The following is a 27,616-nucleotide window of genomic DNA, read 5'->3' on the forward strand; positions in this document are numbered from 1 at the left end:
CAATTCTTCAACCATAAATTTTTCCCTACTGCTAACCATATGCGTATCTTTTATTGAAATGCCCAAATTCCTGCTTTCAATGTATTCCATCGATCAAGCACTCTACCTGACTTCTCTATTACGACATCCACAAGTTATGATGAATCAACACTATACAGAATTCAAGTGGCTACTTCCAGCTTTTTGCTATAATCTTTTTCGACTGCCCAGGAACCCGACTTTGTACAGGACCCCCAAGTGATGATGAAGTGATGCTACAGGAAATTCGAGCGGTTACTTCCAAATTGCAGCGATAGACGTCCATGACTGTTCCAGGATGCGAATGATATCATGGCATTCCCTACCTTACGGGTAGACTTTTCCTTGACGACTCATATGCTCGTTCTTATTTCCAGAGATGATTGCCCTAAATCGCATGCCTTCTAGTGTTGTAACTTTGTTTATTCGACCGCTGTAATTTGCGATAATTTAGATGCTATGATTTCATATATTATTCAGGTGTCTATAATCACAAACCTAATTGACCACGGTTTGCGGACTGACCACAGGAAATTATGTCTAGCCTAGGCCCTAATTTCAAAGAATTGCTCGTCTTGTTCCACAAAGGATTTATGTCCAACCCTAGGTTTTGAATACAAGGAGATGCTCGATTTGTTCTACAAAGGCAAGAAGAACTTCGCTGCTTTCTTAGGAAGAGTAGACTTGAGCTAGCACAAAGAGATAAAAACAAATAAACTTTGTTGTCCCTCCAATTAGGTATTCCCGTGCCAAACAACGATCCACAAAATTCTATTGCTTCTCCAGATAGCTTTCTTGTGCCAGAACCAAGACAAGAAAAATAAAGATAAAAAGAATTTTATCAACTAGGGTGGAATCTTTCACCATCGAAATTGATAGGGAAAAGGGGTCTTAAACCCTCAGAGCCTCTGGTTCAAGAAAAACATATATAAATTGATCCAGAATGATGCTCCAAAATGAACCCATGTCTCCTTTATTTATAGACTTCCTTGAGGGGTTCCATTTTTTGAAGTGGTTGAGTGTGTCTCACTCAAAACCCTAGATTTGGGTTTTTCACCCAACTTACCCAAACTCGCCCACAATGGGGGTTTTATCCCCTTTTTTGAAGGATTATAGCCTATGGGGACAGATAGGCTACTAAGTTCATTGGTCCTTAATTCGTTGAGGACATCACATTGAGCCTTGTTGCCTCAAAATCCCAAGAGGCCTCACAAGGCAAGAGCTAGAATAAGACACAACAATGAGGTGGATGCCAATCACCTTAGTATTCCACTTCCTATTTTTAGTGGAAATTCACCACACTTCCCAGTATAGTTTACGTAATGGTATTCTAGATAGATAAGGATTAAGGTGATATTTTGGGAGGCTTGATCAAGGTACTTCTCACTTGGAACAAGGCACGATTTTTTGTAATAAGGAACAACGTACCTATGAATAACCCTAGGAGATGAGGCTTGTAGACTAGGGTTTCAACATGTAGCTCAACAATTGCACATCTAAGCATACAAGCATAGGAAAAAGGTTTGCTTTACAAGATATAATCAACCAATGGAGTGAGAAAACTTCAAATAGCCCTAAGTTGAAGCTTTTATGTAAAATTAGGGTTTTATAAGGCCTAGAATTATTTAGGGTTGATGACGTCAACCCTAGTGAGACGCTTTTACCATGCAATATGCTGGATTTTGATTTTGTAAGATCAAGCAAGGTGGGAGAGTGCCAAATCAGCTCCAACATTTCACGACCTCAAGCCCTAGTTGAATTTGTCCAAAACCCTAGCCCTAACATCTTGCCTTGAAGCCCTGGAAATGGAGAAAAGGAACAAAAAGATAAAGTTTTGGAGTTTATGATTGTCAAGATGGTTGTCAGTGCATTTTCTCTACATGGATGATGTAGTCTTGGGAACTTTAACCATGGAAATATCAAATCTTTGAAGGGAGTAAGGGGGGAAACCCTAGTTTTCACTTCCTAACCCTAGCTATCATTTTATGAGGGGAGAAATTCACTAGAAAAATGCTATCTAGGAGGTTTTCTAAGGAGTTCAAGGATACAAGATTAAAGCATGCAATAATTACCAAGCATTTCATGTAAACATATGCATTTAGACAAGGAAAATAGAAACCCTAGCAATATTCCATTACATGCAATAACCATAAAATATATTCAATAAAAATACTCACAATATATCCAAGAACATGCCTTCTTTCAATCCCAAAATGACGTCTCCACAACAAAAATTAGTCTCCAATAGCCAAAATCCACATAAGATCACATCTCCACAAGTAGCAAAGTACAAAGAGCAAGTCAAGTCTCTTTAAGAGAGGCCAAATTCCACACAAGTGATGATAATAAAGTGAGAGAGGTGATCCTCTACTTATATGAGGTCTATCACCTTTAATTAATGACTAAAAGCCCCTACACAAGTTTGATTTTTGAGTAGACATAAAGTAAATTTGGGTTACAATCCAACCCACTAGCTTAACAACAAAATATGCCAAAATAAGCCCACATGTGTGAGCCGTAAGCCTAAAAAAGGGACAACGTCATGCCCTTCTGTGTCGAGAATCATGATTGCCATTAGACCAAAACTCGCAAGTGTTGGTAAACAAACACATCACCAGATTTAAGGATCATCAGGAGGCTGTTAGACCATGTCATGACACACATGGAGAGTAGCTGACTTTTCTTCGTGCAACAATCTTCCCCTAGCGCGAGCCGGGTGTGTATCAAACTCGTGACCTAGGCTCTGATACCACTTGTTGGGAACCACGATTGCCATTAGACCAAAACCCACAGGTGTTGGTAAATGGAAGCATTGCCAGATTCAAGGATCATCGAGAGGCTGTTAAACCATGTCATGACACACACAAAGAGTCACTGATGTTTCTTTGTGCAACATTTTGGGGCTCCAAATGCTCCATAAAGGCAATGGAAGGGCTACAAAGGTCTCCAAGCATCATGATCATCCTTCATTTGAGGAAATCCTCAAATCAAGCCTTAAAGTAGCTCCACGTGTCCAAAATCCAGCTGTGGGTGCCATACGTCATCTCCATGGGTGCTAGGTAGACAACGTGGTGCCCTCTCCCTCCAACGTTGGGGCCTCGTCAGGTGCAACAAGCCCTCCTTAATGATTATGGGTGATGACCATCCTCATCTGGGCTTTGGATCAATGCATGTCCATCAAATAGTGTCAAGGCCAACTTGGGGGCATGTTGGGTCCACTGGTACATCATCAAGAATCCTCTATGCCAAGCAAGAGAAGCTCAACATTCTGGTTACTGAGGGTGCTCTGGGATATCCATCAATTGCTCAGGTCATCAAAATGCCCAATGCTTTGCTATAAATTGGGAAAGCTGCATCTGCCAAATCATCATGCTTTATGAAAGTGTAATGTATGGCCTGGGCATCATGTGGAGTAGGGTGCCCTCAAGGCTTCTATTGCTATGGACCACTTGGCAAAACCAACTCAAATGCAAGTGAAAGCAACCATTCATTAGAGATTAATATTATAAATGCATCTAAGAGGACCATACTTAAGTGTTACATGCATATTAATACTTCAAATTGGGATCACCTTCAAATATCTAACTAGACCAAGTCTTGTAGAAGTGTTCCCTACCTTTGTAGGAGTGGCTAAATAGTCAACCCTATTAGGTGTTTCCAACCCCCAGGAGGTGGTGGCATTTCCAAGGTCAACCCTTTAATTCATAGGTGTTAGTGCAAGTAAGTGGCAATGGAGGGGAAGGACTTCATGGCCAAGTACCATGGTCAGAGGACCAACTAATGGGAGTCCACATCCTGAGTGTATAGATGTAATAGACGAAGCATTTGTGGAGGCATGAGTTATCTTTTCTCGCTTGTTTTTTCCACCCCTTTGATGCGCCTTTTACTTCTCTTTGATAATGCTTTATATTTTGGTGCATAGCTCAAGGATCAAAGCTTGCTCTTTATGATATATCAGTTGTTTTACCCCTTGAGATAGTTTCTCACTCATCAATGTTGGGACATGCAAGAGTTCCTTTTGATGAGATGGAACATCAAGTGCTCAGGAATCGGGTGATGGCTAATGAGGAGGGTAGAGCTCATGCTCGGCTTTTGCCCACATGCTAACTTATGTCTCACCCATCTTTTGTATTTTAACTTTTCTTTTCTTTCTTTGTGGCCATCTTATGCTTTTTCACTCTTTTAGCTGCATCATCCTTAGGGGCAATGTTTTCCAGCCCGACTCAAGGATGTGGATAAGAGAGTGCCAGATCCCAAAGAACCAATGACAGTTAACTCAAAGAATGGAGATGATATGAAAGGGAATAAAGTGACATGGAAAATGTTAAGTATGGTAATGGAGATTGGACACGCTATTTCAATCCAAGTCTTCCAAGTAGAGGCCTTAGGGGAAGTCCCATTGGACTAGGGCTAAAAATTAACCCCCATGGTAAGGTGAACGAACAAAGTTAGAGTCAAGATCAGCCAATCATCAAAATCACTCCTTTATCCATACTAGATGCCCAAAACATTTAGTAAAAGCACTTGATTGCAAAATGATCAAAGTACTTGTTGAGTGGTATCCCACCTTCATCTAAGAGGAATGCTAGATGGGGAGAGGTGTATGACTAGTGCAGATGCCAAAGGAGACTGGCCTATCATTGTCAATAATCAGGTGTGTAGGGCTGCTGGCTGGCTGGCTGGCTGTCCAAGATAGGAGAAAAGTCTTCTCCTATAGGGTTACCCATTATGGCGGGTAACAAGCCTAAAAGCTATGTACTTTAAAACCCTTGTCTATTTTTTCACTTCATGGTGATAACTCATCATTATTTGAAGTGAATTATCATTTTCCAACTTGCTGGGAATTGAATTTCTACACAAAATAAAATTCTGGGTTTTGACACTTTGGTGATTTGATCCCTTCAGCGAGTAACATTTTCCATGTTGCCATAGTTTTCAAATTACTCATTTCCTCCCCTAGATACATTTTAAAAGTGTATATATAGGCTTGTAGGTGGCCTCCAAAAGGGGTTTAGTTTGCTGGTTTTTGTGATTTTTTTGCAGTTTTGCAGGTTGGAAGTTGCAGAATAACAAACTAATTGTTTATCTTCAGCCTTTTACCAAGGTATACAGTAAGGTATTCATCTCAAATTTGGTAAAGACTCCTAACATTCAAACTTGTTCTATTTGAAGGCCTTTTTTCCATATTTAGAGTGTTATTTTCCTTGCCAGTCTGCATTTTAGTGGTCAAATTGTTATCTTCAAATCTGCAAAAAATTAAAATTAGCTCCCAGACTCCATCACCCAAAAGATATTATTAGGTAGTGGTCTACTAACATGTGTTGGAGGGTATTTAGTGTAGTGTATTCTCCTTTGGCTTTCTAGGAGTTGGCCTAAAAGTGGGGACTCATGCTGAGGTGATAGTGGGCATTTGTCCTGTGTGGTGCCACCTTAGTGTCTTGTGAGGACCTTAACGAGACCTGCTAATTTGGGCAGTAACTGAACTCACATACTCTATCTTAGGCTGTCAATTCTTCCCAGGCTCATCTGTTGCTCTAATATGATATAGGATTTTAGTGTTCACACATTTGCATATGCAGTTGTGGAGAGAAAAGAAAAACAAGTCCTTATTATGAATGCTGTAGTGACTCTTCTCTCATACCCCATAAATTCCTATAGGTGACATATTTATAGCACCCCTAGTTGGTTCATGTGGTTTATCCACCTAATCTCTAACCTCAACATTTGAAATAACATTTTTCAAAAGTCACTAGCACATAAAGTGACAAATATGAATGATTATTGATTCCTAACCTAAATGTTATGAGCGTTATCAGTCTGACAACCTTGACTTAGAAAATGGCATCCCTGTACCACCACCCACATTTATAAACCCTGGCTGCTTAGTCTTTCTGTCTATCTACACGCACTTCCAGTACTTAATTTCTTTTAAAGTAGGATGTTAGTTATAAAGTATTTTGGGAACTGCACAACTAAATCCAACTTGCCTAAGAGTTGTGCTGAATAGAATATGGTGTGAAGCCACTCCAACGGCATTGAACAGGCCTAAGGCACAAATCCATTTCTAACACCTACCTCTAAAGAGTTGAAGTCAAGGTTCTGGATCCCACAAAGGGCTAGTTTTCAAAAGTATTTACATTTCTTTACATGCACATTACATATCATCACTGCTGAAATCAACATACTGTCCTTTGCATATCTCAACTCCAAACCATTAAACCTACTTCATTTATCAGCAATTGAACCATTTAAATTTACAACTGGCAATAGAGATTTGGGTTGGCATTTTCTGTGCTCTTTAGGATTTCATATTGGGCTGTAGAGCATAGGATGCCAACAAACATCAAATGTTCCCACAGTGTTAAGAGTCTATGCTGCAACTTGGAATGGTTCTGGAATGTTGGGTCATATGATCATGAAACTAAAATGTCTTAATGAGATGTAGAAATTGTTATCACCAGTAGGCAGACCAGTTTCTAGACACTATGTTTGTCAACTGACGCCTTTTTGTAAAATTTTTAGAATTCAATTTTAATTAATAGTAAATTAAAGTTGTTGGAGTATACCTGTTGATACTGATATCAAGCATAGGCAAAGCCACTTTGCACTAACTAAAAGCATTAGGTTCATTGAGTCTTGCAGTCCAGGATTTCAAACTTCGTTTTGAATACATTTTTGTTGCTTTCAGGAAGCACGGAAAAATACATTATTAGTCATAGTTACCTTTAACAGAACGATGAATAGATTTTAGTACAAATCTGGCTAGCCAAGGAAGCTAAGTTTCCAATCCGTTTATTTGTGAATCAGTGAGAGAGTACCTTAATATATCCATTACTAATTGTTTTAGCTATCTATATTTATAGGCTAAGTCACCAGGTTCGTGTTCGAGTTCGAGTTCGGCGACCATGAAATTCGAATAAAGTTCGGCAACTAAAATTTTGTCGATAAAGTTCGACATAAAATTCGACATATAGAAATTCGAAAAAAAATGTATATATATATAAAATCAATTTAAAGTCAAATTCAAATAAATTTTTGGCTTAGCAAGAGAACAGAGGCTAGAAAATTTATTAAATTTTATAAATTATGTGTGATCAATTTTGGTCATTTTCAAGCCTTTTAATGTTAATCTTTATTGTAATTATCCTCCAAATTATATGCTTCAGAATCTACAGGTGAATATATTGGCAATGCTTTCCAATAATTTCTCATATCTCAAGGCATATCTTGCTAAAGAACTATTCCTTACACTCCACAGTAAAATGTAGTAACAGCACGGAAGAATAGGGCTATCATGGAGATGGTTGGTGGCTTGCTTCACTCCAAGAAAATGAAACTTCCATTTTGGGAATAGATTGCTGTTTCCACAATCCATGTCATCAATAGAACATCTACTCGTCCTCTCAGTGCTCTCACAAATATGACTCCATATGAGAAATGGTATGGCAGCAAACATCCTATTTCACATTTCAAAATTTCTGGATCTGCTGCATGGGCTTATGCTCCTAAATTTGCAGTTGTGGCCAAATTATACGATATGAGCATTTTCCACTCAGACATGTCACCTGCAGCCTGCAGGGTTGATTCAGTTCTATCACAATTGTGTTTGGCATTGACATTAGGTGTTTGCAGTTTGCCACATGATCATCAACCCACTTTCAATGAGTTTGTCAATAAATTGTTGTGCCTTGTACAACTTCAGTTAGTAACTAAACATTTAACTTTCAATGCATGGAAGGGGTGATTTAGGTTTCTTAGACGCCATTGATTTCTTGTTTAAAGGAATAGACTTGCTTGACAGAGGTTGATTTGCATTGGAAGATATCAATTCTTTCATTCTTGAAGAAATTTAGTCTTTCCCATGCTTAATCTGATCAACTGGCCATTAGAAGTGGCAATTGTGAACAACAAGAAGCAGGGTTGATTCAAATTGTCTCATAGAAGGAATTGATTTTTCATGAAGGAATCAAAAGGCAGCAGAATAATTGGTCCAGCATTTTGAGTTGATGCTGCAGAACTAATTAAACATACAATAACCAGATCTAGACTAGGCCCTAGGGAATGAATGGTCTCCTAGCAAATTACCAGGCCTATACAGAAAGCTAGAAAATGAACTGTAGGTGTCTTCATAGCTGCTAGAGTAGAAGAGGTCTTGTTGCTCTGAAGAAGGGAGTGGACCTGGTTCAAAGATTCCACAGTGAGAAGTTGCCAGAAGATATCCCAGAGAGCTGCAAATTCCCGAGGAGTTTATAGCCTTGCTGGTCATAGACCACAGTAAGAAAATCTGTCAGATAATGACAAACTGGACTAAGGATACTTCTCCCACCAAACAATAGAGGCTCCAGTGCAGATATTACCCTGCAGCTTCTATTTACACCCTTCCAAATCAACCTAACTGTACAGTGCAGTTTAATTTTGGACCAGAATTTGATTGCTTTCCTGAGGACTTTGGCAATCGACCCATTCCCAAGGCCATGTGCGAGGCTTCTTATTGTGGAATTGACGGACAAGCAGTCCACCATGGAGAAACTCTTGTTGAAAATGGTCAATCTTCAGAAAAGAAAGCTTGATTTTTTTGGTATATTTTTTCATTTTAGAACTGAGACAGTATACATTTGCTGTTGGTAGTGCTTACCTTTGCATAAAATCTTGATCTGTGGGATGCAGTGGTGGCAATTCTTTTATGACATTCTAGGTTTCTTAATAGTTAATAGGAAAGAAATTTCTATTATGTTGTATGAAACCTTGCAAATGCCGTTCAGCTGAATGTGGATAATCACGCAACTGATGTCCTTGCTATGGATTGAATCTGTTTAGTTCCATGATATAGACTCTAGAGTGTATTTTTCCTGTGTATATTTTTCCAATTCTTTATCATTGAATTTACATGTGTTTAATCCAAGAAATTACAGACGTCCCTAATCTTTACAACAACTTATTTAACTAGTTTATCAGCAATAATCTATGTCAGACGAGGTGCTTGAGAGGGTGGAAAGGAAGTCCTTCGATGATAAGAAAGATCCAATATTCCCAATCACAGGTTCGGGCTTCAAAGCCAAACAAAGGCTACAGCCTACAGATATACAACAGTATGTCTCGACAGATGCCTTAACTCATGCAACCTTTTGTATAAACTGATATGAAATGAGCAAGTTGACATCAGTAACAACCAGTTACAGGCTTACAGCGTTGAAAACTTGCGAGTCCTACCTGAACGCTGAACCCTGGTCCCTAAGCAGTGAGAGTGAGAGGCTGAGAGCCTGACGGCTGCGCAGCAAGAGTCCTTGGAGAGTCGGACCTCGGTCAAGAGACGCGTCGGCAGCTGTAGACTGGTCACTGAAGACGTCTTCTGAAATGAAACCCTCCGGCAGGCTGCAGCTGTAGACTGGACTGTTTGCAACAGAGTTTGGAGTCTGGACCACAATGAAAGTTGAAACCCTTCGAAGTTCGAACAATGAAACAATGTAACAATGAACAATGAAACCCGGCGAACAATGAAACCCGCGGGCTGCAGGCAATTTGCTAAAACGCGCGAAAAAAACGAACTGAAACGAACTTTTTCGAACCGGAAACGAATTTCATCGAACCCTAAACGAATTAATTTGGTAAAAAATTCGAATTTGCGATGAAATTCGAGTTCATCATAAAATTCTGTGAACTCAAACGAATAAATTCGTTTTTGATTAAGATTCGCCGAATTTCGAACCTGTTCGTTGAAATTCACCGAATCTGGTGACTAAGTTTATAGGGAAGGAATCCGCCATTAAAAATTAGATTTTATATTTGTTAACCTGTGAATCAGTTGAAGTATACACTTACTATCATGCTAGGGCTAAAATGTAGGTCTGAATTAAAGCTTTGGAATGGAAACCCTTGGTAGCATGAATCTTGAACTATTACAGATGGTGTGCAGAGACTGTAGGTGGCTTCCAGATGCTGTAAGAGCACAGTCCTTGCACATTGCAAAAGCTGTTGAGCAAGCATTGTTACAAGCGGTAATCAACTCTACCACATGCCTTTCGCTTAATGTCTATGGTCAAGCTTTGGCATAATATTTTTCCACAATGCCATAATCAAACTCTGCTATATCTTTTATCTCAAATATTGTCATAGCAACATATATAGTGTAGTTCTTGTCTGGTTTCATACTCAAATTTCCTGTTCCCTTACTTTTTGCACTGCCATTGGATGTGCTTTCTGTGATTTTTGCTGTCAGGTTCAATATAGCAGTTTTGGACGAGACCATATTATACCAAGTGTAGTCAGGATTGGTTTTGCTCTGCTTGAATCCTTTGAACCTGGCAAGATGGCTTTTGCAGCAGACTCTGTCAGTTTTGAAGGATTGGTAGGGAGCAAGGAGTTAGGTATCCAAGTACTGCAGACAGCATTTGAAGTTCATGAGATGGCAAGGAATGAGGTTTGTGCTAACTGTATTTTTGGTTTCTTACTATGGTAAAGTCTTATGATTTAAAAAAAAATAGTGGGTCTCTTAATTGGGAAATTCTATGTTCAATTCTTTGATTTATGCAACTTTTATAATTTGCAGATTATTGAACAGAGTAAATTTCGTATAATTTCTCTGAAGCCTCAACAAAGCTCACCAGTCATCAGGTGATCTAATATGAGCACACCTTCATGCTTGTTTTGTATTACTCCGTTGAATATCTTAAATTATTTTTTTGCAGGTTACTCAATCAACTAGTTCAGCAATATCCACATCTGCTGCTGGAGCATGCTGCTCGCTTGAAGGAGTGTTTAGATTATTTCACTTTTTTGAATTCCTTTACTGCATCCTCTCTTATTAAAGCCATATGCCCACTTTTTCAAATGAGCCGCGACCTTCAGGTAATTATCCCTATTTTGGAAGAACACTCATTTCAATAAAATAAATCTAAGAACTTACCAGCATTGACAACTCTCACATTCACAGAATTACACTGTTCTGGTTTTGCGGAAGGCAATGTTTGGACGGGAAGAAGCTGCACGCATGGCTGCAACTAGAGCCATAATAGATTTAATTATATCAGAAAAGCAGTCTCCTAGCATTGATTCAGAATCTTTTCCATCTTCCAGTCAGGCTAGCTGTAGTCAGCAAACAAAACTCCCTGGCCCTGTAGGGTTGAATCTATTTCAAGAGCTCAAAGGATTATTGCGAAGGTGTCTTTCACAACAGGTATGCACACATCCTAATCCATGATATTTATTTTTATGTTATGATGCATATTTTAATTATTTGTACAGCATCCTTCAACAGGCACGAGTCAAGGAGACTATGTACAAAGGGCTTGTGAAGCTTGTACTAGTTGACCCTTCAGCTGCAGGGGCAGTCTTTGATCTATTATGGCCTCATTTCCTTCGATTTTGCATACCCCAAGAGGTGCCTGATTTACTTTCTCTATTGTTCTTTTTATCTGCTTAACATAATTGGCATGATGCCGCAGATTTTTAATAACTTAAAGCGATCATGGAGTTTCTTAGATGTTCTCACTAGAGATCTACCATGGTCTTGCTAAGAAAATATACTTAATGAAGAGTTTAGGGAAGCCAAAGTAGTCATTAAGTGTACTACTAGTTCTCACCTGTTGTAGTCATGCAGGATGGTGGACTGCAGCTTAAGCTAGGTGCTTGTGTTAAATTCCAAAATGGGATAATTAGTTTGGAGGAGCCATTAGACTATCTACTTTCTTGTGTACATCACCTTCTTGTTCTTCAGCCACAGAATAAAACAGGTCAACAGTCAGAATACTCATTGCCATGCTTTGGGTTTTCTTTATCTCAAGAGAATGAGGTATTTCTTTTCCAATTTCTTTGCCCAATTTCCACTTGTTGAAATATTGTAGACTAAGAACTATTGTGGCTTTTCAAGGGACAGCTGCATTTAACATTCCCTTTAGAATTACAGGTTGGTGGCTTTCCAGCTGGAGAATCATTTGCAAATGCTTTTATAAACCTAAGAAAAAGCTTACGAAGTTGCAAATTGGAAGGTGCATGTTGCAATACCTGATTATTTTGATAATTTTTGCATAGATTTCTTCCAAATTATGAGTCATGTGGGGTTTTGACCATGTAATCATTTTTCCTGTTGCAGAGTACAGTTTAGATAAGACCCAGAATTTCAGTCTGGAAACTCCAGAAGGAGAAAAGAATGTTGAGCAGGCTCGTGTTTTTTTGGGGATTTTGGAAGTATTAATGAATGCTGCAGTATCAGATATGAAAAATGCAACTGATGGAAACCATGTAGGCACTAAAAATGAATTTAGAGCACTTCTTGATTTGTATGGTTCTCTAGAGCAGTCTGCACTTAGAAAGCAAGGAGGGCCTCGAAAAGGTTCTACGAAACCTCCTTCAGATTCCAAGGGACAGACTCAAGAAGCCGGAACTCATTCCAACCTCAGTTTGAAACATGGTTCAATTGCAGCTCCACCAAGTTCAACTCAAGAGAAAATCCCTTTCTTAATGACTTCAAACATTGCTTACCTCTTAGGGGCTTCATTGACGTTATTTAGCACTGACATATCTTCCAGCCAGCCAACTTCCCAACATCGTAGCCAAGGAACATCTCGGAAGCAAACCATACATCACTTCAAGCTTGCATCATTTGCATTGAAAACATGTTTGCGTCATCTGAAAGCATTTTCTACTGAGTCACTGATGGAAGGGGAATCTCAAGATCCATTCATGGCTCTTGTTTTTGGTGACATTAAAGTTCTGGGAGGTCCACTGGTGCAATTAATGAGTTTATTAAAATCAACTTCAAGCTCAGTTTCAACACAGGAGAAAACAAGGAACAAGGAAAACAGGAACAAGAAGGGATCTGATGAAGCAGGAGAGGGATTGATCCACACAGCAGTTCTTTGTATGGATATGTTATGCAAGTTGAGTTATACAAAAAAATGTTTGTCTGATGTACTTGAGGAAATGCTATCTGTTTCAAGCAGTGAGGAAGAAGCTGTAGATGACATGGATATTGCGATGGAAGACATTGATGAAAATGAAAGTGAAAGCCCAGAAAATAGGTTGATACATCTGTTTTTGTGGAAAAAAATCAGACCACTTTTGGTAGAGTTTCTTTTGCAGACACATTTTCGAGAGTTCGAGGTAACATATTTCCAGAATTTGAAGCTAGATTAGTTCATAGAGTGTGCAAGTTTGGTTTCTGCAGATATTTTTAGAATTAGAGTTTAAATAATTGCTTGTGCACTTTCATGTTAAAGTTTTGTATATCAAAAAATCTTGATTGGAGCTACTATATTTTAGTTTAGTAGTTGTTTTCCTAATATAGTTGGAGCTACTATATTATTTTACGTCTTGATCAAACAGCAGGGCAGTATATCTGTGCATGTTTTATACTTCTCCTTGTTATCTATATTATAAGAAGTTAGCATAGAAATGTAGCATATTAGCATGAACAACCTGTGTTCCATAGGGATGTATTTCCCAGGGTTGCCCCCCATCCACCCCCTGTTTCCCATATTGTGGGGACTTGGGAGTACCTGGGGAAATGTTTCCCCATCGCCCCCTTTTTGAAAAGTGCTGGGAACACACAATGAAATGTTTCTCGAGTGTGTGAAGTATCTTTTCTGAAAAGGGGGACTTCTGGGCATCCCCCTAGAAAAGAGGGACAGTTGGGCACCCCCTCTCCCCTGAAAAAGGGACACCTGGGCACACCCCACTGTGCTCCCCCCTCAAATCCTTGACTTGTTGCCTATAACTCTTAAAAAAAATACAAAAATTCAAAAAGGCGTAGAGGCTTTTAAAGAGTAAAATCTGTATCTATCTCACATTTCACATGCAAGTTTGAACTTCATGCAGCAGATGGATGTAGAGGACCAGTCAATGAGATTGACTCCATGATGCTCATTTTATTTTTAGTCTTCATTGTCCATTGTTATTTTCAAGTTTTTCTCTACTCTAGATATTTATGACCTCAGACTGAGTCTTTGACATGTTACTCTACTATTTTTGAGTAATTTCAATTTACTATTGCAGTTGTGTTCTTCTTCATGAATCTATGGTAACATCGTTTTAATTTTTGCAAATATTATTTGAAAATCGCAAATCAATAGCTCTCTTAGAATAATCTGAATACAGGTATCTTATTCAGTTTGTTGGATCTAGGGTAACATTTTTAATTTTGATTGAATTAGCAGGTATCTCTATTTCTTCAGAATTTTATTGTTATTCTATTTCTCTACTTGGTTTGATGGTTGATCTAGTGTTTGCAGAAGATCTCTAAGGTTTTCATTGAGTGTTTGGGGATAGTCCTCGGTTGGACCAGCCAACTCTCAACATATATTTTTTGAAGAGCCTACCTCATACTAACTTCAAGATTTATCTAAAGATTAAATTTTTATGCATGAAGTTTTTGGGCTAGTACCTCTCTAAAAAACCAAAATCTTTTAAATATTTTGTGGAAAAATTGATAGATCTGGCTAGTAAGAGCCTTAGATCTTCAGATCTGGGAGCGGAGTTGGACTCATACTCCTCAGATCTGACAGATCCACAACTCTTGTGCATAGATATGTAGATATTTTGTATAGATCTAAAATCTTCGTAGAATAATTTTGATTTTCCAACTTTTGAGGTTTTGGATTTTGTTTTAAATTTTTAGTTTTGAGATTTTTAGCATACTTGTAAATATTTTTTAGATTTCAAAAGTGTAAATATTTATTTGATTTAAGTTTTACTCTCCGAAACCGGATTCGTCCAAAACAGGCCATGTGTCCGAATCCCACGAATCCGACATGATTCGATGGGAATTCGAATCCAAAAATGGGACACAACGTGTCCTAACGGGACATGATTGAATCCCGGTCGTGTCCTATTAGGACACATCGTTTCCCGATTTTATGAATCATAGCCCTTGTATTATGTGACATGTATTTGAATTCTGTATGTACTATGCATGCTATAATGTTACTAACTTTGTAAACAGTAAAACTAACATCTAGATGAAGATCTATGTTTGAAATCAATGAATTTGTATCATTAATGAGAATTTGTGTAAGAAATATCTAATTTTTAATATATATATATATATATATATATATATATATATATATATATATATATATATATATATATACTTTTTATAATAAAATAATATATAACAAATCCTACGTGTGCTGTTCGAGGGGGTCAATGTGTCCGAATCCGACACTCGAATCCCCATATCCTACGAATCCCAAATCCCCATGTCAGTGTAACAAATAAAATATATATAAGTAATATAAAATAATGTAAATGATAACAAACATAAATAATTATTAGTTAACTAGTAATTAGGCTGAAGAGGCATGTCTAAATGAGACATGACTCTTCATGAAGAGACACTTGCGTGATATATAAGCAAGCCTCTCGTTCTCATTTGTAAATTCATTTTCATTCTTATTATTATTCACATATTTAATATAATATTTATATCCTCAATGGATAATTTCATATTCCAAGTCTTTTGGAGTAATTAATCTGTAGAAAGAACTTTGTTCACTTCATTTGGTATCAGAGGAGTTCGGTCCTCTAGCGGTGCACAAAGCTCGTTCTCCAATCCAGGTCCTTGGCTATCGAAATTCGTCAACCGTGTTGCTGTACAATTGAAGCATTTTGCTCAGAATTTGGGAGTTTCTCCTTTTCTCCGTTTTTCTAGGCCTTTGGCCATTAAAATTAAAATTAAAAGAAAATTCGCTAGTTGGAGGGTCTCCAATTCGCTAGTTGACCTTTGGCCATAAAAAAAATTAACCAAAAAAAAATATAAGTAAATAAATTAAAAAAAGAAGAAGAAGAAGAAGAAAAAGTAAAAAAATAAAAATAAAAGAACATAAAAAAATCAAATTAAAAAAAATAAATAAATTAAAATCACCTGGTAGAAGCCCGTGGTTTTAGAAACAACCCATGGTAATTGCCCATGGTATTTTAAAAGTAAAAGAAAAAACAAAAGGGATACAAAATCTCATACCAAGTGATATTTAAAACTTTTTACATGGAGAAGCCCATGGTTTTAGAAACAACCCATGGTAATTGCCCATGGTATTTTAAAAGTAAAAGATAAAACAAAAGGGATACAAAATCTCTTTATGTGAAAGGTAAGTTTTACTTTTTACTTAAAAAGTTTGGTGAACATCGTGACCTTGTCATATGAAAAGACGTGACCTTTATATTTATTAAGTGTGGTGACATCATAAAAATTTATAATATTAAAAAAAAATAATATACAAAGTCCAAATTCAAAAGTCGGGAAGTGCCACATTCAAGTCAAAAGAGGTGAGATATATAGTATATATATTAATTTAATATAAATTTTATATATACTTAAAAGGATTATTAAATCAATTAAAAAAGGGGGGAGATAAAAAAAGTGAAAAAAATGGAATTTCTAAGTAATGAACAAAAACAATTCCAAAGAGAGGTAAAACAAGAAATCACAATACTTAAGCGACAATATGCTGAATTTGTGGATATGCATCACAAAGAAATAATGGAAAAGGACGAAGAAAATTCTCGTCTCAAGGACCACGTCGAAAGATTACTTGCGCAAGTGAAGAAGACTAAGGTCACAAAGAAAGAACTCAAGAAGCACTTATCAGAACAAGAAGAGGAAACTTTGCATTTAAAGAACCTTAATAAAAATTTATTAGAACAAATCAAAGATCTAAAAGATGAAAATCTTAAAATTCAAAACATTGAAAATAAGGTTGATAAATCAGAAATCAAAGAACTTTTACGACTAAAAAACCATAATCAAAGTCTACTCACTCAAATTAAGAAGCTTAAGGATGATAAGAAAGCATTAAAAGATAAGTTGGAACAATTCACTCAAGAAGAAGCATCGAAATCTCCAGTCGTAACAGTCCAAGTTGAAAATAAGGGAACAAATACCGATCCAGTGAATATGACAACTCAAGAAGACAAGTCAGTTGAAGAAACGACACACTTAGATGTTGCAGTTCAGACAATGGACATCCCAAGTGAATGTTCCATAACCAATTCAACAACATCTTCGCCAGAAGAAAATCTAAAAACTCCATATCGACATCCGAATCACGAGAGTAGACCAATCAACCATGCTACGTATCGGTACCATTCAGACCAGAAACAACAAACTGATGTTCCAGATAATAGTGATGTAATCTCACTCCAGTCTTATGCTAACAAGTCGTTACAAAATTCCAGTGATCGGAATATTCCACAGAAGATTAATCTGGGATGGTCTGATCCCTTCTCAGTGCGACAATTCTGTTTGTCACTAAGAAGATCATATCAACTTGTATCGACGAGGATGACTATCCCGAGAGAGAAAGACATTCGAAGCCGAAAAAGAGATCAAGCCTTTTTCATCGACAAGCTTTGAGGACAAAGCTTTTTGAGGAAGGAGGCAATGTAACAAATAAAATATATATAAATAATGTAAAATAATGTAAATGATAATAAGCATAAATAATTATTAGTTAACTAGTAATTAGGCTGAAGAGGCATGTCTAAATGAGACATGACTCTTCATGAAGAGACACTTGCGTGATATATAAGCAAGCCTCTCGTTCTCATTTGTAAATTCATTATCATTCTTATTCTTATTCACATATTTAATATAATATTTATATCCTCAATGGATAATTTCATATTCCAAGTCTTCTGGAGTAATTAATCTGTAGAAGGAACTTTGTTCGCTTCATTTGGTATCAGAGGAACTTTGTAATGAAGCGAACAAAGTTCCTTCTACAGATTAATTACTCCAGAAGACTTGGAATGTGAAATTATCCATTGAGGATATAAATATTATATTAAATATGTGAATAAGAATAAGAATGATAATGAATTTACAAATGAGAACGAGAGGCTTGCTTGTATATCACACGAGTGTCTCTTCATGAAGAGTCATGTCTCATTTAGACATGCCTCTTCAGCCAAATTACTAGTTAACTAATAATTATTTATGCTTATTATCATTTACATTATTTTACATTATTTATATATATTTTATTTGTTACAGTCAAGTTACTTACGTTTTACTTTTGTAGTTTATTTTTTTTAAAATTAGATTTAAATTATAATTTTTAAAGTTTTTATTTTTTCACTTTTTATCCCACATTCAAAACTTGAAAAGACTTTATTTGTATCTATATATACTAACCCATTGCATTTTTAAAATTTAGAGTTTCTTTAATTTGTATCTATATATACTAACCCATTACATTTTTAAAATTCCTTCTTGTATATATAATTTCTTAGTTTTTTGTTTTTTTTGTTTTGTTTTTAAAACTTGTAAAAATTGGTAAATATTTGAAATATTTTATCTGTGAATATAATATTTGAAATATATTTCATTTAAACCTTGTAAATAATATTATTTGAAACATTTTATTTTCAATTTTGCAAAGACATTCTCATAATCTTTATGTCCATATCTCATTATATATATTCGAATGGCGGTCTTGTTTTCCAGGTATAGAGAAGGTGCAGGGTTTGGAAATGCTTTGTTTTGCAGGTCCTTTGTCAGAGATCAGTGTTTAACATTGAGGAAGCAACAACAGGCCCAAAAGGAGCCGTCTAAATCAGCCACAAGTTTGGTTGGATCTCACTGACCTAGCCGCATCCATAAAATCCCTAGATACTCTTGCTGCAAGTCTGGAGGCCCCTTTAACTATTGGGTCGATTTTTTTTTTGAAGGAATTGAGGCATAGATCCCCGAAATAATTATTTTTTAGGCCCTGTTTCTAATCATATTGTTTCTGTAGGTATTTTACAGAGCTTTATTGAGGGTCTTGACATAGATTTTGGCATGAATTTAAATTTTTCATGGGTTTGGCCTCAGTTAACTTTTGAAATTTTTCTGAAGGTTTTTAAAGGTTCAGATCAGCTTCACTTCTTGTAAATGGTAGCTTCATCAGACAGCTATCGATCCTCGCATACCAAGCCTGGGGTGCTTTCTTCAACTCATAGAGGGCTTTCTTCAACCTGTATACATGTGTCTGATGATCTTGAACTTCAAACCCCTCAGGTTGTTCCACATAGAATTCCTCCTTAAGTGAACCATGCAAGAAGGCAGTCTTGTCATCCATCTGGTGTAGATTCTATCCTTGCGAGGCTGCAAGGGCTATAATCAAACAAATGCTGGTGTAGCGAGCAACGAGTGCAAATATCTCATCATAATCTACACCTTCCTTTTGAGAGAAGCCTCGAGCAACAAATCTGGCCTTGAACTTCTCAACACTTCCATCAACACCATGCTTGATCTTGTAGAGCCATTTAGAGGTGACAACAAATTTGTCCTGGGGTCTAGGGACCACATCCCAGACATCATTCTTCATAATTGACTCATACTCTTCGTTCATAGCATCCTTCCATACTTGTTGCTTCACAACTTCTTCGAATGAGCAAGGTTCAGATTGAATAATGGTGCTCATAGCAGTTAAGTACCCTTGGTACCTATTAGGCTTCTTGCTTTCACGAAATGTCCCCCTTGGTGCAACATGTCTCTTGGCATCTTCGAGAGTTTCCCTCAGCCATGAGGGTCTCCTTTTGGAGGAGGAGGGCTCATGAGGAGGAGGATCAATGGGATCCATCGGTTCTTCAACATCGGGCATCGGCTCATCCTACGAATCTCCCTGATTTCCTGCATCTGCTTCTTTGTCCTTCCTTGGAATAGGAAGGTTGCTAATCTTCCTTAGGGCAACATCCTCATCGAAGGTGACATCATGACTCAACTCTACTTCTCTTTGACCAGGCACATAGATTCTATATGCCTTAGAAGTTTCACTGTAGCCCACAAAAGTTCCTTTCTTCCTAGATGCCTCCAATTTACTTCTCTTTTCTTTCGGCACATGAAAGTATACGGGACTACCAAAAATTCTAAAATGAGAAACATCAGGTTTCTTACCGGTGAAAACTTCTTCGAGAGTTTTGGAGTCCAATGCTTGATGAGGGCATCGATTTTGAATGTACACAGTAGTGTTGGAAGCTTCTCCCCATAAGAACTTTGGAAGTCCTTGATCATGGAGCATGACACCATATTGCTCAAGAGTATATGCAATATTAGTCTCCCTCTTAATGCCAACTTCCCTGCAATAGTCATTGAATTCATTTGACTCATACTTGGTTCCATTATCGGTCCTCAATATCTTGATCTTCTTCCCTGTTTGATTTTCCACCAAGGCTTTGAAGGCACGAAACCATGAGAATATTTCGTCCTTCTTCTTCAAGAAATATATCCAAGTATTGTGAGAGAAGTCATCCACAAAGACAACATAATATAAAAATCCTCCTAATGATGTCACAGGAAACATATCAGATAGATCAGAATGAACCAATTGCAAAATGTCTGCGGTCTTACTATCACTTGAGGGGAATGGTCCCCTTGTATGTTTTCCCTCGACACACCCCTGACATCAATCTTCATGCTCTATTTTGAATTCAGGCATACCTGTAACCATCTTCCTTGCAGCGGGTAGAGCCTTATAGTAAAGACGAGCAAACCTCCGGTGCCATAGTTCGGATTGAAGAGATGTGTCGCAAGACATGGCTTCCAGTGGACTTCCTCCAACTTGATATAAACTGTCAACCCTGAATCCAAGAGTAAATGCTTCTTTGAATTTTTTACTCCACACACGTACCTTTCCATCAATGAAAGCCACCTTGAATCCTTTGTCATCCATTGCCGAGATAGATACCAGGTTCTTCTTTAGATCGGGTACATATAGTACCTCTTGTAGATGAATGGTATTACCTTGAGTCCCAGCTCCCTTCACGGGATATGTGGCATTGTATCCAAGGATAATTTCTAAATTTGTATCCCTTTCAATCAGATTTGAAAGAGCTTCCTTATACCCGGTGAAGTGCCTTGAGGCACCACTATCAATCAACCAATTTCTGAAAGTGTCTAGAGGAGATGCAGTAGAAAGGGCAGATATAAGATAGAATTATTTTTGCTTGTTATCAACAACATTAGATTCATCATACTTGGTGTTTCTTGATCTTTTGGGAGGGCGACCATTTCCTTGATGAGAAGCGGGAGCATTCCTTTTTCCTTGGTTGTTGAGTCTGCCATTCCTTTGATTGTTGTTGCCCCTAAAATTTTTGTTGTTGTGGTTGTCATCATCATGAGGTGTATCCCTTCTATTAGGACACTCCCTAGCATAGTGACCAAACTTGTTGCAAATGAAGCATCTTCCCTTCCTTCCATTTTTGAAACTCGACCTTCCTTGACATTGCATCTTTGAACCTGCATTGTTCTTCCTCTTGGCATGAGCAGAGAATGTGGTAGGATTATTCCTATTCGAAGGCATCTCCAATTCCATCATCCTTGTTTCTTCTTGAGAGCATCTAGTCAACAGTTCTTCAAAACCTGGAATACTGTCATTATTAAAAATAATAGTGTTGAACATGTGCCATTCTCGAGGGAGTCCTCCAAGGGCAATGAGGGTAAGCTCCCTATTAGCAATAGCGTCTCCAATAGAAAGAAGATCATTTTTGATCTCAATAATCCTCATGAAGTAGGATTGAATATCTTCATCTTTTCCCTTCTTTATATCCTTCTGCTTTTTCTTGAGGAAAAGAATTTGATTTGCATTGCTAGATTTGAACATGCCAACCAACTTGTCATATATTTCCTTTGATGTATTCAAATCGGAGATGTAAGCAACTAAGTGCTTATGAATAGAATCCCTAATGATGTTCTTGGCTTTGACTTCACCCTTCTTGTACTTTGTCTTAGCAGCAGCCAGTGCATTTGAAGGAGGTTCCAGAATTTTTCCCTGCACATAATCCATGACATCTTGCTCTTCTAAAGTCAAATCAAGAGACATCTTCCATGCATGATAATCAAACTTATCATGAAGCTTATCATCAGACTTGAAGTAGGATGTGGAGGCCATTGAGACTTGTTCTTGATCAATGATTGCTCCTCTTAGTGATTGCTCTTCACTCTTGCTTGAGCTTTGTCTTCACCTCAGCTCTAATACCATGTTAATTTTATGATAACAATGGTATGTTCTATGCTTGAGAAATTTTACTTCAATTTCTTTATTAGCCCAATATCAATATCCAGTTCAGCAATCACATCATCTGATAGTAAAATGTAGATAGAACATAAACAATAACAATAGAAGACAAGGCAACACAAGAGGAAGCAAGATATGGCACCAGCCAGGGACAAACCCCAATGAGGGGAAACTCTTGATCAATTCTTCTTGTAATTCTTCAAAAGTTCAGCAGAGAGAGAGAGTACAATTTACAATATTCACTTGCCCAATCTGATCAGTCAAAACAACAGAAACATGAAGCCTTAAAATCAGAAAGTCAACGCTGGTCAATAGGGCTGAAATAGACCTCCAAAACAACTTGGTGAACCTTGGTAAACTCGGCCTCCAACAACAAGATAATGCAGCCCAAAACAGTCCGAAAATAACCAGTCAAACCTAGTCAACAAAAGTCAACACAGCAACCAGAACTAGGGTAGTTAATGCTGGTCAACACTGGGGTCAAACAACCTCAGTTTTTGTGCCCAGAATTGTGGCTTGCCCAAACATAAGCCTCCCTCACAAAACCACAGTCAAATAGGGTCAATGCTGGTCAACGTCAGCCTTTGAAATTTTGGTCAAATCTGGTCAACACAGCAGCTAGAAAAACCAGTCTTCCATTTGTACATGTGGAGAGAGAGAGAGGCCCAGAAATCCATACCCAATCAAGATGAGAGAGAGAGATGAATGAGATGAGTTGCCAAAATGAGGAGGAGGCACCTTGTATTTATATGCAACGTTGAATGCTGGAGGAGGCTAATTTGATGGCTGGCTAACCTTGACAATTTGTCCATAATCAAAATAAATTCATAACTTCATTTGTACATGTCAGAATGGGATGATCTTTAGATCAATCCTACACCTCTCGGAAAGAGGAATCCAAGAAAAATATCAGCTGCGTCATAAGAGCTCTCCAAAGTGATGTTTGTCCAAAGTAGTGGTAGCACCAAGATAGACCCACTGTAACATTACCGAACTGCATTAGCACCAAAAACGTCTTCATTGTAATAGCTCGAAAACTGTGATAGTTCTGAGGTTTATCATATCAACAATCAATCTGAGCTTCCTTCATTGTTGAAATATAACCATTGTAGTGGCATCGAAATTGTAGTAGTACTGAACTGTGGGAGCACCAAATCTGTGTGGTTGGCATAGCATCGAGCTGTAGTTTATCATAACACTGAATTGTAGTCAATCATAGCACCGAATTGTAGTCTCTGAGATCTTGTCATTGTACCGAGACCCTATCATAGTGGTAGCATCGAAACCATATAGTGAAGTAATATTTTATCAAACTATGCCTTCATCGAAATACTAATACAGACCCTTCACAAAATGCCTTTGACCTTCTTACTGAGAGAGCTTCAAAGATGTAAAAACTGCCTTTGACTTTGACCATAGCTCTGATCCCATGTTGGAAAATCCATATAGGTGGCAGTTAAAACGATTTTCCTCTTAATGACATTAACTTGTGATATTTTTATTATTAGTATTTGATCTCTTAGTTATCTTTTCTTATCATCAAGATTAATGCCAAGCAACAAATAAAAGAGAATACAAGTTATAGGCATGCTGCCAGGGCAAAACTTCTTCGAGGGGAAAACCCAATCACAAAATTCTTCCTTCATTAGATTCAAGATAAGATGACCATGACCTTTCCAAACTAGTCTAGACTCCCTCCATCAAGTCATCCTTCTTTCACTGTGATTGCATTGAATACTTGTCATTGTATTTGCACCGAGACATCATCCTTATCACTGTCATGACACCAAGATCTCCTCACTGTTTTTTCACCGAAACCTCATCATTACTGAGATCTTTTCTCTGTGGAGACACCGAAACCTTTACTGTGATGGCACCGAAATGTTCTCCCGGGAATGCACCGACACCTTCTTCCTGAGATTTCACCAAGACTTTGTTCTTGAGATAGCACCGAGATCTGTGAGATAGCACCGAGACTTTTCCTCTGAGATTTATACGAAATCTTCTTTGCTGTGATATCTCTGTGATGTATCTGAACTCCTATCCAGTAGTATTACCGAAAATTTCTTGTCTATCCTTTATGCGAAGTCCATACTCCTTTATATAGTTGTTTCTCCTTGAAATTAGGCTGGCATGACTATATGAAGGGATGCATCCTTATATTAGGCTGACATGAATATATAGAGGGAAGCCAACTTGAAGACTTTGATGAAAAGGCCAAGTGATGACTTTTGCTGAAGAGGATGACTCGATGGAGGAGTCCTTGACCACACAATAAATGACTTTGACAATAACCTAAAAACTACAATGGAGGCTTGACCTGTAATTGACCCAAGCATGAAACCCATGCTTTAATAAGTCAATTCAATTTAATATTAAAAATTCTTTTCACTTTCTTTTGACAAATAAATTACATTTTGACTCAAGTACAATGATGAAGACCGAACCTAGTTATATTTTCCAACACCTTTTGTTCGTTGCTTCCTTGCAGAAATCACTGAAGTCCTTGGAAGTATATACTTCCCTCCATTATCTGACCTCAAAACTTTGATCTTCCTTCCTGTCATGTTCTCTACCTGAGCCCTGAACTCCTGGAACTTGCTGAAGACCTCATCCTTTGTCTTCATGAAGTAGATCCATGTCTTCCTGGAGAAATCATCAATGAATGTCACATAATACATGAAACTGCCCAAAGATGGACTATGACCTGTCATTGGTCTACATAAATCTGACTGTACTAGATCCAAGATCCCCTTGGACCTACTATCACTGCTCAGAAAATATCCCTTGGCATTCTTGCCAAGTGCACAACCCCTGCAAACACCCTCATGCTCTACTCGGAGCTCTGGAAGACCTGTAACCATCCTCCTCAATGCTGGCAAAGCCCTGTAATGCAGGTGAACAAATCTCCGATGCCATAACTCACATAAACTGATACTGTCATGTACCAATGCCTGGGTTGGACGTCTTAGCAATTTGTACAGTCCTCCCTCTCAAACACTAATCACTCCTGCTGAGTCTATGCTTGAGCCCTTAGGCCATACAAGAACCTGACCATCTACAAATGCAACTCTGTAACCTCTATCCTCCAATGCTGAAATAGAGAGCAGTTTCTTCATCAATCCTGGTACAAACAATACATCTCTCATGTGTAGAGAATCTCCGGACTCCAGCTGAAGCGAGATTACCAACTACCTAATACGCTTTGATTTTCACTGTTAATTCAATAAAGTACTTTCTGCTAGTCCTCACAAATTTCCCTGTTGAATGCATCTACCAAATAAAATGTGTTACCCTTTGGAAACTGGGCATCTGCTTCACTAGGATTTTAATTTTTTGTCGAACGAATTTGTTTGAGTAAAATTTAAAATAGTTTTCCCTGGGTGTATTTGAGGTATGTTATGTTGGATACATATATGATACCCGAAAGCTTTTTGCATTTTCCCAAGTTTACAATTTGGTAACTGGATGTTATCAAGATGTAATCAGAATACTAATACTTGTGATTCTGTTCAGGTACTTTCTGGCACTGCCTTGTTCTTGGGAGGCAAACTGCCTTCACATCTTAGAAAGGTGCATGGCACTTGGGCTGATCTTACTTGCAGAAGCACAAAGGTAGTGCACAATGGGGCAGCTCGAGCTCTGGCCACATTGGCAGTCTACTTTTGCATTCCACCATTAGATCTCACCATAGGCCAAGGAATGGCTTGTGAATTGCTGAAGGTTACGGGGTCAGAGGAAAGGGATGCCATAGATATATCAGATGTGTATTTCATTATAAATACTTCAACAAGAAGTGGTATTGTTACTGTATTACTGCAGCTTGCTGAGGCTACTTTAGTTGATTTGGACTGGCTTATTTCAAAACTAAAAGTTTGTCCTCTAGCTGGAAATGTGGAGATTTTAGATGGTGACATCAACAAGCCAAGACAAGGAAATGTTCCAAGATCAGTTTTGGAAGAAACATTGCATTCTAGAGTAGAATCTCTAGTGCGGATGCTTTCCCTCTTCACAGAGATGAGTCTTGATAGTAAGAACTCTGTTCCTTATTTTCGTTATTCCTTTATTATTTCTGAGTTTTCAGTAGTATGAAATCTGTTGTTTTTGTTTTGCCACAGGTTCTCCGGCAGATCATTTCTTGAGAGTGGCTGTGAGGCTTTATAAGCTCTTAGCCGCTATGACAAAACTATGCATTGCTCCTAAAGGCTACAAGCAGTCTCTGCCTAGCAGTAAATTTCAACTGCTTGCAGAAGTGACTTGCAGAAAGCTCACAGCCCCTCTTTATAACTTTATGGCTGTAATGCAAAGGGTATGTATGTATGTTTGGGCAATTGTCATCATCAATGCAATTAAAGACTTTGTCCAAGATGACTATTTGCTTTTCGAAGATGCAGTTTTCATTTTTTTAATTTTGTTTTCATATCGTGTATACTTATTTTTTAAGTGAGCATTGGACTTATTGTAAAATAGTTTTCAAGTTATTATGTTTTCTTCGCCGGCTGCAGGACCAACAAGAGAATTTACAGGCAAAAGGTGTGGTAAACAAGATAAAAAGGGAATTTAAAATTATTCCAAATTTGATTTTCCACATGGAAGATTACGAAAAATATCTTATCCAGCTTAGCAAAGTCACTAAAGTCAACCTGATGAGACATGCCAAACGCAGTACTGCAAGGGACTTTAAAATATTGGATACAAGCAAAAACAATAAGCAGGATGACAGCAATCAGCCTGATGAAGCTAATCAATCAGATGCTGCAGTTTCAGTAAATGAATCACAAGAATCTGAAAAGGAGGAAGCAGATGGATCTCAAGATGTTCCTTTAGAAGCTAATGTAGTTGCAGAGGAAAGCAAGACAGATAGTGATAATGACTCAGGGATGAAAATCAGTATTGCACGAAAGCGGAAGATTACCAGTATTGTTCAGGACTCTGATGAAGAATAACCATCACCTTGATGGTTCTACGTTTAGAGACGAAATACAAAAGCATTTAGTTCTGACCTTGTGCAACATTAAACTTGTAGCAGTTGAAGGAAAGTTCTTAGCAATATATACATAGTTCACTTGATCCTGTCATACTAGATGATAATGGAGTGCGCTACGAATGACATATGCTAACTCAAGAACTTAGGTTGAAGAGGTCTTGCAAGAGAAAATAGTTGGTTTGGAGGATAGATGGATTGGTAGGTTTTGGTATGCAATGCCCCATGTATGAAAGGGGTATGTATCCATATGGTGATAGAAATAAATTCTCCTAGAATGTAAGCCTGACCCTTTACATCAATTTACTGGAGACTTAATATGGAGAGATTGACCCTAATATGTGCAAGACAGCAATAAAAAAGCAGGCATGGGACACCAAATTTGCCAAAGCATTTAATGGATTTAAAGTGATGTATAATGATTCATCTAAATGAGGTCAGTATGGTCAACATGAGATGTGTTCAGTTAGTGTATAGGACTCTATGTTTTAAAAGTCAGAACCGAAAGTAGAACTGGTCGAGGGTCAGATTGGACCAGAATCTAGCAATCAACTGGTTTCTGAACCGGCTTACTAAAAAATACACAAATACACAAAATTTAATAAAAAATATTATCCTCTTG

At 37.7% G+C, this 27,616-nt stretch overlaps 1 protein-coding gene across 1 annotated transcript in view; it reads left to right on the forward strand.

Annotated features, from left to right (window-relative positions):
• LOC149175490 (fanconi anemia group I-like protein) overlaps nucleotides 1–27,246 on the forward strand; it is a 56,986-nt gene extending 29,740 nt beyond the window's left edge. The window contains exons 2-13 of the mRNA XM_089419692.1: nucleotides 9,932–10,013; nucleotides 10,235–10,435; nucleotides 10,565–10,629; nucleotides 10,704–10,863; nucleotides 10,949–11,191; nucleotides 11,273–11,395; nucleotides 11,615–11,806; nucleotides 11,921–12,002; nucleotides 12,107–13,116; nucleotides 25,527–26,040; nucleotides 26,129–26,319; nucleotides 26,516–27,246. Of these exons, the coding sequence (XP_089275818.1) occupies nucleotides 9,932–10,013; nucleotides 10,235–10,435; nucleotides 10,565–10,629; nucleotides 10,704–10,863; nucleotides 10,949–11,191; nucleotides 11,273–11,395; nucleotides 11,615–11,806; nucleotides 11,921–12,002; nucleotides 12,107–13,116; nucleotides 25,527–26,040; nucleotides 26,129–26,319; nucleotides 26,516–26,956 (3,304 nt within the window). The 3' untranslated portion in view covers nucleotides 26,957–27,246. The remainder of the gene's footprint in view (nucleotides 1–9,931; nucleotides 10,014–10,234; nucleotides 10,436–10,564; nucleotides 10,630–10,703; nucleotides 10,864–10,948; nucleotides 11,192–11,272; nucleotides 11,396–11,614; nucleotides 11,807–11,920; nucleotides 12,003–12,106; nucleotides 13,117–25,526; nucleotides 26,041–26,128; nucleotides 26,320–26,515) is intronic.
• Nucleotides 27,247–27,616: the final 370 nt, after the last annotated feature.

Source organism: Pinus tabuliformis, chromosome 4_1, assembly GCF_031772625.1.
Source record: "Pinus tabuliformis cultivar Carrire ecotype Pingquan chromosome 4_1, CPIR1, whole genome shotgun sequence".
NCBI lineage: Eukaryota > Viridiplantae > Streptophyta > Pinopsida > Pinales > Pinaceae > Pinus > Pinus tabuliformis.